This window comes from Schistocerca piceifrons, chromosome X (genome assembly GCF_021461385.2).
Source record: "Schistocerca piceifrons isolate TAMUIC-IGC-003096 chromosome X, iqSchPice1.1, whole genome shotgun sequence".
NCBI lineage: Eukaryota > Metazoa > Arthropoda > Insecta > Orthoptera > Acrididae > Schistocerca > Schistocerca piceifrons.
The window spans coordinates 729,290,914-729,303,117 of record NC_060149.1 but is presented as its reverse complement, the minus strand read 5'-3'; the positions used below and the strand labels follow the sequence as shown (position 1 = coordinate 729,303,117).

General features: G+C 40.6%; 1 protein-coding gene across 4 annotated transcripts in view; it reads left to right on the top strand.

Moving 5' to 3' along the window:
• The window catches only part of LOC124721085 (cAMP-specific 3',5'-cyclic phosphodiesterase), an 836,067-nt gene that overhangs the window by 816,775 nt on the left and 7,088 nt on the right, over positions 1 to 12,204 (top strand). For all 4 annotated transcript variants that reach the window (XM_047245894.1, XM_047245893.1, XM_047245895.1 and 1 more), the window contains 4 exons: positions 7,161 to 7,372; positions 10,652 to 10,750; positions 11,012 to 11,276; positions 11,790 to 12,067. In XM_047245894.1, the coding sequence (XP_047101850.1) occupies positions 7,161 to 7,372; positions 10,652 to 10,750; positions 11,012 to 11,276; positions 11,790 to 12,067 (854 nt within the window). The remainder of the gene's footprint in view (positions 1 to 7,160; positions 7,373 to 10,651; positions 10,751 to 11,011; positions 11,277 to 11,789; positions 12,068 to 12,204) is intronic.

Sequence of the window (12,204 nt, the reverse complement as noted above, 5' to 3'; positions counted from 1 at the left end):
TGATGCCAGATGCTGCTCGAATTGCTGCTGCAGAGGCAGTACGATGTGCCAGAACCCCGAACACGATGGTCGTCCCTCTCAGTAGTGCCAAGTAGCCGTACGGTGCCCGACCTTTCGCGACAGTACATTCCCGTGACCACCGCTGCCAGCAGTCATGTACAGTGGCTACATTCCTGCCAAGTCTTTCTGCGGTACTGCAGAGGAACATCCGGCTTTCGGAGCCCTATTATACGGCCTCGTTCAAACTCGGTGACGTGTTGATAATGGCGTCTTTGTCACTTTAATTGCGCTATGAGTAACATCAACACACCATGTCCAATTTCAAAGGTAACTAACACTCGTGACGGTTACAGCGTGTATTTAAAGCAAATCTGATTCACATCTTCATAGTGCCGCTGCTACTCCAGTCTTATCGACTGGCGCAAAATTTCAGTAGACGTCATCTTCCAGACGTAGAAACACGCCTACGAAGTTTCGCTTATGTGGCACAACTCCTTCTTGGTGTCGCGATTTTTTGCCGTCAGTGTATTTTTCGGCTTAATCTCTGTGTCAACGACAATGCACTTTGTCCTACGTTTTCCAGCGGGGTGATTGCAACACCGGAGAGAGAGAGAGAGAGAGAGAGAGAGAGAGAGAGAGAGAGAGAGAGAGAGGCTGATCTGTATGATTTCCAGCCACGACTATACCCTCTTCAGTGCATTCAGAGCGTCTTCCTCTCACAAATTTCTTTAGATGCAGAAATTCGAAGTGATATTCGGAAATAGTTAGGTTCTCTAACAGTCCGTACGTGTAATTCTTCAGCTTCGCCATTTCCAAAGTATCTTAATGGGTAGTTTCATTTTCCTGAAGAATGATGATGCCGCCCCAACCCCCTTACAGTTCAGGTCTCGTAGCTGTTCCTTTAACACTTGGTCAGTTATTGCCTTACCTTGTGGAGCGTAATCAATAATAATTACTTTTCCTCTCTATAAGGCGTCAGGCAGACCAAACGGACTCATCTGTTATGGTGCATGATTACCTACTCCTTTCCACTGCCTTGATTAATTTTTTGTGTCTGGAGTGAAGAAATGGACCCACTTCTCATCACCAACAAAAACTGACGAACAGAATCAGTTGTGTTCTTCTTGAAACATTCCAAACATTAACAAATTTTACTTATTTGCTCTGGTCAGCGTTCGGCAAACTTGGCACCCATCTTGCACAAAGCTTCCTCATAGTTAATTCTACACGTAAAATACGCAATACTACTACAACTACTACTACTACTCATGTAATGTAATGTACCTTTGATCTCTGATTGTTCCGCACCGTATTGTGTAGTTCCTCGATATTTTCGTGTGTGATTGTAGTTCCTGGAACTCTTTCCCGTGTATAACCTTTCAGGGAATCACGACCACGTCTGAATCCCACTGTCCATTTCTTAACAGTTGCCTCTCTTTCATTGCTACTAGCAGAGAGGAAACAAAAGGTTCATTTTGCTACATATCACAGAGTCCATATGACAGTAAATTCTGAATAAAAGATGTCATATCAGCAAGAAAATAGGGAACACTTTTCAGTGTATATTTCGAGGAACGTTCTCCAGCATCAGATGAGAAATTGGTATCAGCTGCTGTGTGCTACCCACTTCAATGCGGTATAAAGTATGCTGATTAGTGTCATAACTGTTTTCTGAAAGAAGTTCATTTTCATCTGCGCAGTCCACCGACGACTGAAAGACTTACTGTAGCGGTACTGGGCAGAATTTCTACCGTGTTGGGGTTCATGAGGGTAACACGAGTTACAAACTGCACGTTTTATGTACGAATATGAAGATCAAGAAACAACTTTGTCATTCTTTTATATACAGTAATAAATATTATTAAGAATCTGATTTGCACAAGACTTTTGTTCAAAGAAATTTTGGTCCTTTATGTATCTTGGGAAGAATGTGTAGATGACACGAGTTACATCTAGAGACAATACATTGTTCAGCTTTTTTTACATGAATTCCATTGTTGCCGGTGACTGAGTTGATTCCGCCCACTGTTTACGTAGTTAATCCGTTCGTTCTTCGTCGCACTGAGCTGCTAAGTTTAGATGTAGATAGGAAGGCATCGATCTGTAGTGGTATACGAGCGAGCTGAGGCAAGAGTTCAGTGGGACACGCTAACTATTTGATTGCTCCCAAGGTGCAGCGTCGCTTTCATTCTGCTGCTTTTCTCCAATGAAAACAAGAAAAGGAAAAAAAAGGGATGAAATGATCGTATGGCATTGATGGCCTTGAGTCCCCACCTGAACAAGTCTTTTCAGTTGACGCCACACTGGGCTATTTGCTTGTTGATGATGATGATGAAATAATGACACACAAGATCCAGTCCCCGACCGAAGATCCGGCCGGGAATCGTGCCTGATCCCACTGCATGGAAGTCAGACGCTCTGACAACTTTTTTTTTCCGTTTCGATCGTCATTGTTCTCGTAGTTTCGTCTGGGCGGACGTCACATGACAAACCTTCGTCTATCGTTGAACATTTCATCAGAGGGGGCAGCCGCTGAGCTTCATTGTTTGCGCCAGACAGCTAAGGAGTGCAGACTTTTCCCTAATGATTCTCATCTAAACAATAAGTTTGCTAAGACCTTTCCCTTCGCCTACGAAAAACAATAGTTCTTTAATTTTGGCTAATATGCCGTTACCGAAAAAACAGTCGTTCACCAAAGGGATGCAAGGTTCACTCCTCCAATAAACATCAGTTGCTCTTTGTGGTATATATACCTCGAGTCTGAAATACGTCATACAAATTTTATAATTAATTATCGTTGCGAATACACCCTTCTATGTGTCCCTTTATTTGTTCTCGAAGTTACTGTCGTAAGGATATTCCAGTTCATATCACAAAACGCAGAGTGCTATACAGTGTTTTAATTTCATTTCCAACGATGTTGCTAGAAAAGGAGAAATTGTAAGTGAGCAGAAGGCAGGATGTAGGCGCGCTGTACTGCGCGGAGAGAGATCAAAATAAACACAGATTATTTGGTATTTGTATCATAGAATTCAAATGGTTCAAATGGCTCTGAGCACTATGGGACTTAACATCTGAGGTCATAAGTCCCCAAGAACTTAGAATTACTTACATCTAACTAACCTAAGGACATCACACACATCCATGCCCGAAGCAGGATTCGAACCTGCGACCGTAGCGGTCGTGTGGTTCCAGACTGAAGTGCCTAGAACCGCTCGGCCACTTCGGCCGGCCTATCATAGAATTGTGGGAGGGTCACAGCTGCCACATTTTCATTGACTTGGGAGGTAGCACTCACTGAAATCTCAAACTTTTCGCACGTTATTGATAACTTAAGTTGTCTGAAGCAAACAACTCCTCTCTCCCCCTCCCCCTCTCCCCCTCTCCCATAAATATGACTCTCACAGTTACACCTTGAAGTTGTTGAACATGATGGGTCTACAAAACGTGATAATGTGTTGGACTTTGACTACAATACGCGCAAGTGCAAATAAGCTAGTTATGACAGTGGCTGTGGGTGTAAAGTGGAGTGATCATATGGGTAAAGCAGACTGCAGACTTACATTGATTGGAGGGAAAACTGAAAACAACTGTTCACGAAAGAATGAATGTTCACGCTGCAAGTGATTATATATTGGGGCACCTGTAGCTCACTTAGTGGATGCATTGCTCGTGAATGGAAGGAGTGGTAGTCCAAGGAGTAGTAACCTACTACACTTCCGTACAACGTGTCAGTGCAGTGTACTGCTGTAGTGCACAGAGCTCGAATCGGGCCAGACTAACACGGTCACAGGTTCATTTAAGTCGAAGGAAACTGTTACATCAACGCTGATAAATCTAAAGCAACTGAAGCTCAAATATAAAATCCTTATATACACTCCTGGAAATGGAAAAAAGAACACATTGACACCGGTGTGTCAGACCCACCATACTTGCTCCGGACACTGCGAGAGGGCTGTACAAGCAATGATCACACGCACGGCACAGCGGACACACCAGGAACCGCGGTGTTGGCCGTCGAATGGCGCTAGCTGCGCAGCATTTGTGCACCGCCGCCGTCAGTGTCAGCCAGTTTGCCGTGGCATACGGAGCTCCATCGCAGTCTTTAACACTGGTGGCATGCCGCGACAGCGTGGACGTGAACCGTATGTGCAGTTGACGGACTTTGAGCGAGGGCGTATAGTGGGCATGGGGGAGGCCGGGTGGACGTACCGCCGAATTGCTCAACACGTGGGGCGTGAGGTCTCCAAAGTACATCGATGTTGTCGCCAGTGGTCGGCGGAAGGTGCACGTGCCCGTCGACCTGGGACCGGACCGCAGCGACGCACGGATGCACGCCAAGACCGTAGGATCCTACGCAGTGCCGTAGGGGACCGCACCGCCACTTCCCAGCAAATTAGGGACACTGTTGCTCCTGAGGTATCGGCGAGGACCGTTCGCAACCGTCTCCATGAAGCTGGGCTACGGTCCCGCACACCGTTAGGCCGTCTTCCGCTCACGCCCCAACATCGCGCAGCCCGCCTCCAGTGGTGTCGCGACAGGCGTGAATGGAGGGACGAATGGAGACGTGTCGTCTTCAGCGATGAGAGTCGCTTCTGCCTTGGTGCCAATGATGGTCGTATGCGTGTTTGGCGCCGTGCAGGTGAGCGCCACAATCAGGACTGCATACGACCGAGGCACACAGGGCCAACACCCGGCATCATGGTGTGGGGAGCGATCTCCTACACTGGCCGTACACCACTGGTGATCGTCGAGGGGACACTGAATAGCGCACGGTACATCCAAACCGTCATCGAACCCATCGTTCTACCATTCCTAGACCGGCAAGGGAACTTGCTGTTCCAACAGGACAATGCACGTCCACATGTATCCCGTGCCACCCAACGTGCTCTAGAAGGTGTAAGTCAACTACCCTGGCCAGCAAGATCTCCGGATCTGTCCCCCATTGAGCATGTTTGGAACTGGATGAAGCGTCGTCTCACGCGGTCTGCACGTCCAGCACAAACGCTGGTCCAACTGAGGCGCCAGGTGGAAATGGCATGGCAAGCCGTTCCACAGGACTACATCCAGCATCTCTACGATCGTCTCCATGGGAGAATAGCAGCCTGCATTGCTGCGAAAGGTGGATATACACTGTACTAGTGCCGACATTGTGCATGCTCTGTTGCCTGTGTCTATGTGCCTGTGGTTCTGTCAGTGTGATCATGTGATGTATCTGACCCCAGGAATGTGTCAATAAAGTTTCCCCTTCCTGGGACAATGAATTCACGGTGTTCTTATTTCAATTTCCAGGAGTGTATCTCGAAAGTCTTTTTTACGAAATTAAAAAAAATTGGTTTTCAGAACAGAATAAAGGAGTGTGTTTCAGCTGAATACGCTCCCTTAGGTACCCAAGACGCGACTGGACTAATCATAGCACACACAGTTATTCTTGTGTCCATAAAAATAACTGGATGAAGTGTTCGTATATGCAGCCAACGTGAAAAGTTTTCAGTTTGACAATGAAAGTCATTGTTTTTTGGCATAAATGCACATGTTTTTCATCGTAGGCATCTTTTAAATCGATGTACGTTGTATACCGTATTTCCAATTAGTAGAATCCCAGAGGTACAGTTCGAAGAGAGTAAGAACTCAGGGTCTGAGCTGTGAGAGAGGAGAGAAGGGATGGGGGTCTAACTTTCGGGTGAATGACAGAATATTAGTATGGTTCATAGTACACTTATTACCAGTCAAGATCTGTTAAATGTTTTGGCTTTCTTCAAACTGATACGTCTCTGTTTTCTGAGAGAGGATGTGAGTTCAGTTGAAAGAGATTTTTATTTTTGTGGGACTGCCTCTTGCTCGTTACACCTTTGCTGAAAGGTTTCCAAAATCCCCCTTAGTGCCCCCCCCCCTCCCCAAATTGTCTCCTTCGAATTATAAAGCTTTTGCAGCCAGAGTGCAGATGACACAAGGGTTTTAATCAGTGGGAAGACAGCAGAAATGTTGCACACAACGTTATCTGAGACATTAAGTAGTGTTGTGAACTGCTTCAGTCAAATAAGTTAATAATAAATGAAAGTTAAACAATTGCGTTAAATTTTCATGTCAAAAGAAACAGTGAAAAGTGCACAAAAATGCATATATCAGACACAGATATTGCAAGTGTTGCTTATACAAAATTTCTGGGAATCTGGCTCTTGATAACCATAGATGGGATGTTCACGTTGACAGCATATTTAAGAGACAGTACCATGTGCTATATAATGAGAGTACTTGAAAATTGTTGTCATAAGGACTGTATAATGACTTTTTATTATGCTAATCTACATTCTATTCAGAAGCATGGTATCACTTTCTGGATTAACTCCCCATTCTGCCTAAAACTCATCAGGATACAAAAAAGGATAGTGAGAATCATGGTTGGAATAAAAAGGAACAAGCCCTGCAGATGACTGTTTAAAAGGATGAGGATTCTTCCTCTTCCATGTATTTGCACTTTGAAAGTGCAATATTTATTAATAAATATGCAATAAAAATGATTTTCTTCTGCTCAAAAATGAAAATCTGCAACATAATACAAGGCAGAAAACTGACTTTCACACACTCCAGTTTGTGCCAGAAAGGATTGTAAAATTATTTACAATACGTTTCCAAATGAATTTAAAGTAATAAATGACCTAAAAAAATTGAAGCAGTATTAAAAGAATATATATATTAATGCATTGCTTAAATAATCTGGAAGAGTTCTTCCAACATCTTTGAGAGCCTAAGTAAGTTAATGTTACGTTTATAAGCACATTCTTTATCACTTACAAAAATATTGTGTAAATGTGACTGTCTACTTGTCACATCTAAAAACTGTGATTGTTAATATTAGTTTGTTCATATTTTTGGTTGTAATTTTCTAGATAAAGTGGTTTAATTATAAGTTAGGGCTGAAAAAATATACTCATTAATACATAGAAAACATCATGTAAACATGAAGATATATTTGCACTGACTTGACGAATATCTGATGTGCTGTACTGTATATGTATTATTTACTGGACCAGATAAATGCAAATAAAAATAACAATGTCTTCAGATGTGAGACTAGATGGAGATCTGATGAATAGCAAATTGTAGGCAACAATTAGTATTTGAGATCAGCGAGTTTACGCACTGACGTGTTGTTGCAGACAAGCAGCAGGAGTTGGACTTGCCATCTCTGCGGGTGGAAGATTCTGAGCAGCGCACTGCCAAGAAGAAGGAGCGCCCGCGCCCTGGCGCGGGCGCCACCATGTCACAGATCTCTGGGGTGAAGCGGCCCCTGTGCCACACCAACTCCTTCACTGGTGAGAAGCTGCCCAAGCACGGCGTCGAGACGCCCTACGAGGAAGAGCTCGGCACGGTACGTCTGCCCTATGTTGTAATCGGTAAATGTGGCAACTTGGTGTATAGTTCAGCCATTGAGCAGTCAACAGACACATGAAGTAAACTGAGAAGATAGCTGAACTTCCAAACAACACTCAAAAATTCGCCTATACTCTGAGTAGTCACTTTTTCTCCTTGTATTGTTAACATTAAAACCTATCAGTATTGTACATAAGTATGATATTTTACCCTCCTGCTTGTCAAGTCACTTTGGACATTAATGCAGTCATATAATAATGTTTCATGGACATGACCTTTCACTGTAAGCTTAGGACCCACTGAAATGGGTGATAAAGCACCCTGGCCATGATGCAGCATTCGGTGTGCTTTCTAGTCGAAAGCAGGCAGTCTACTTTATAGGATTTCCATATAGAAACATGTTGTGCAGTAGTAACAATGTAACTGCCACAGCCGCAGATGGTGCTGGACTGTGGGTACATTTTGTTTCAATTCATTGTCGGGATTGGTTGAAGTGTCAACACATATATTGTATGTCTGAAAGTCACTTGCACAAAAGCATTAATTCATATTTAATACTATAACTATTTAATGCATAATTTTAGATTGAGTATTCTGCAATAAATAGTATTTCTGGGATGCTACAGTACTTTCAAACTCTACTCACTCTTGGCATATCCCTCTCTCTATCCAACCTTTCCCCATTTACAAATCACATAGTTAACTAATGATCTTCAAATATGCATTGCCAGGCATAGTGGCCATGTTGAACTCAAAATTTCAAATTATATTAGATGCACTGTTTAGTGATTGGAACTGCTTTATGCATTTTAATTATACATCATTTTCAAAGGATAGTATCAAAAATGACTCTGAGCACTATGGGACTCAACTTCTAAGGTCAGTAGTCCCCTAGAACTTGGAACTAGTTAAACCTAACTAACCTAAGGACGTCACACACATCTGTGCCCGAGGCAGGATTCGAACCTGCGAACGTAGCGGTCTCGCGGTTCCAGACTGCAGCGCCTAGAACCGCACAGCCACTCTGGCCGCCAAGGGTAGTATCATCCGTGAACAAATGGTTACTCTGAATCCACAGTAAAACTAAACTATCTGGGGAGGGGGGGGGGGGGGGGGAAACTGTTACCACATATAAAAATGTTCATATGAAAAACACTGCATATGCTGAACATAAGAGTACGTAGCACTTAATCATCTATTGTGGAGAACTGACAAGTGCAAAATAAGTCGTTCTAATGCATGTGGTTTTCAGTGAAGTCGGCTGCAATAGCACGCTAGGGTAGCAATATGTCTACCATTTACATCTTGTGATTTTACAGACTTGTATTATAAATTATGTAAAGATTAAAAACAAAATAAGAGTAAAATTAGTGGATTGTTATTTTACATTTGTTCAAATGATTAATTGTGTTGTTAAATGCATATGTGCAAACTTAACAGCAAGATAGATAGCATTGCTTGTGAAAATGTTTCAGCCTATGTGTAAGATTTACAATTACAGTTGGTCATTACTACATCCTCTATTTGCACTAATTCAAAATACATATACAAACACACATGGTATGTCTTTAAGGGCAATAAAATAAGTAATGTTGTATTACACTCGTCATATGCCTAACTATGAACAAAATAGTGCAGTCTTTAGGAAAAACTAGATGGCATTGCTTGTGAAAAAATAATTATAGCTTAGCTGTGTTATGAAAGTCACTAAGGCATACGGTCTGTTCATGATGTATCATTATGATATTACTTACAATGCGTTAAATATAGCAGCCTGCCAGATGGCGACTGCATCTTTGTTATTGCTTATAAGAGTTTTCCTCTATTTAATTCACATTACGTAACATTTATTGAATACAGGCACTTCTATCTTGTGTAAATTTCCCTAGCATCAGCATTATATCCATAGAAATTGTCTACATTACAACCGTTACTTGTAATATAGCCTTTACTAGAAAGTGGAAAACTTGTTCTATATTCTATACTTCATGCACACATCATACATTGTTCTAGGAAGCCAGACTTTAGTTGTATATCTTACTTTAAATCTTATAATAGCAGTGATGATTTTTATAATATAATTAATAGTGTGATGCCACTATGAGGCGTAAGCATTATTTTTAATTGCAATGAAATTTGTAAAGAAATCTTGTATTTACTTCTCAGACTTACACCTCTACGAACATCTACTTCACACTTCTTAACTACACCCTTCCCCCCTCCACCAAAATTAGCAACCCCTTTCTCTTATTGACTGTAAGACTGTAATAGTCTTTTTTAAGGCTGTAATAATGGGTTTATATACTGAACATGGTGGTACAAATGGCTGTTTCTTAAGTGACTATAAACACAACTGATTTTGCTTGGAACATCCTTTACATCAGGAATAATTTTGTCTTAGTTATAATATTTCTACTTAAACTGTCTTCCTTCCCCCTTCCCCCAACACTCCATCCCTTTTTTCCTCTCCTCTCCCCTTCACAATAATCTATTTAATTTCTCACTAGTTATTCTTCCATGATGTAAATCTACATGTGTATATTATAGCATGTATGCAATGTTTATTCTTACATACAGCCATTATTTTAAAATGTGTAATTGGGTTATGGTCAATCCTGATTGGTAAATTACTATATTTAACGTGTGGTAAATAATATCATGATGATGTATCATTAATGAACTGTATACCATAGTAACTAACACAATTCATTTAAGCTATTATTATTTTCTCATGAGCAGTGTCTGTTGACTGTAACAGATGACTAAGTAGTATGTACCCATACTTTTATATGTGGTAAGACTTCTCCAGAGATGTAACCATTTCTTCACTAATTATACTATGCCTTTGTTTTCCATTTAGCCTTTGAAAATGATGTATAATCAAAATATGTAAGACACTTCAAATCAATAAACAGTGTGGCAAGGAAAATTTGCAATTTTGAGTCACATACTTAAACTGCAAGGCCACTCTGGTAATAATAAATTGGAAGAGCTACATACGCTTCTGAAAACACTCCATAATAGTATGCACGAATTACTTTTCAAATCCTTGTTGCAATTTTTTTTTATCTTTGCAGAAAAGAATAATCAAATATATTTCTTTAAAGAGGTTACACATAGATACTTCAAAGGGAGGGACAGCAAGTTTGGTACTACCCTCTGTGAAATGTTTTGTTTCTGTCTGCAACATAAATTCAATTAATGCTGTTTAGTTTCATCACGGTATGTTTCAAATCTGGGACCAAAAAATTTTTCATTGTTTGTATTTCTCTTACAGCTGCTTGCAGAAATTGACACATGGGGCATTGATATATTCAAAATAGGAGAGCTATCCAATGGCAGACCTCTGACTTGCGTTGCTTACACAGCTTTCCAGGTTAGTAAGTCACAATTTCTCATTTAAACAATGCATCTTTATGAAGAAATGTCGTTCAAGTAGTGCGAAGCAGGACTTTATGATAAAGAGATAATAACTGTTACTTTATGAAGTGTATAGCAGTTTATCATTTGTTACAATGGTCTGTCTGAAACTAAGAACAGCAGGCAAGGCAAAAATGCTGTTGGTGTTAATTCATTTTTGCAATTTTTATGTTACAAATTGACTTGGCCTTTCAACGATTTACCTTCTCTGTTTCAGAATCGTGATCTGCTGAAGACCTTCATGATCCCTCCAAAGACATTTATTACATTTATGATGACGCTGGAGGACCATTATGTCAAAGATAATCCATTTCACAACAGTCTGCATGCAGCAGATGTTACACAATCTACTAATGTTCTTCTCAATTCTCCTGCACTTGAGTCAGTTTTTACACCACTGGAAATCATGGCTGCATTGTTTGCAGCCACAATACATGATGTTGATCACCCTGGACTCACCAACCAATTCCTTATAAATTCAAGTAAGCATTGAGAAAAGTTTATTTTATTTTTTATTTATTTATTTTTAATGGGAAACCTGTAATTAAGTAATTGGGTTTCTTAAAAAATAAAAATAAAAGTAAAAGGATTGTAAAACAATAGCCAATTCAAAGGATCGTTTGACTATCACAAAGCTTTACTTTAAATATAACTGATCACACAGCATACTACAGAAGTTAAGTGATGGGTTAGTATTACTCTCAATTGAAAGATAATTCTGCTGCACATGTTCGCTTAGCCTTGCGAATTTTCTCATACATACATCACATCATTTTGGGGGGGGGGGGGGGGAGGAGGAAGGAAGGAATTAATTTTGTTGCATGTAGTCCACTTCATTGTGTAGTTTGTATTCATTCTCTTTCCTTAGATGAATGACATGAAAACATCCTGCTGCTATTTACTTTTATAATGTTTGTTTCCTTAATTGAAATATTTGTTTGTTTCCTTAATTGAATTCACATGGATACATTAATATTTCATTTTGCTTGTTTCAGGTTCTGAACTTGCTTTGATGTACAATGATGAATCTGTATTGGAAAATCACCACTTGGCTGTAGCTTTCAAACTCCTCCAAAATGAAGGCTGCGATATTTTTGTTAATATGAGCAAAAAGCAACGCCAAACATTAAGAAAAATGGCCATTGACATGGTACTATCAACTGATATGTCAAAACACATGTCTCTCCTTGCTGATCTTAAAACAATGGTGGAGACAAAGAAAGTGGCTGGCTCTGGAGTTTTACTGCTAGACAACTACACTGATCGTATTCAGGTATGTTTCAGTTATTATTGATGTAGTTATTTATTTTACCTATTTCCATAGAAGGTTGCTTATTCCAATTTCCTTCACTCCGTTACACGAAATTACTTACGAAAGATTTTATCAGCCATTGAACTAGCTTCATTCGG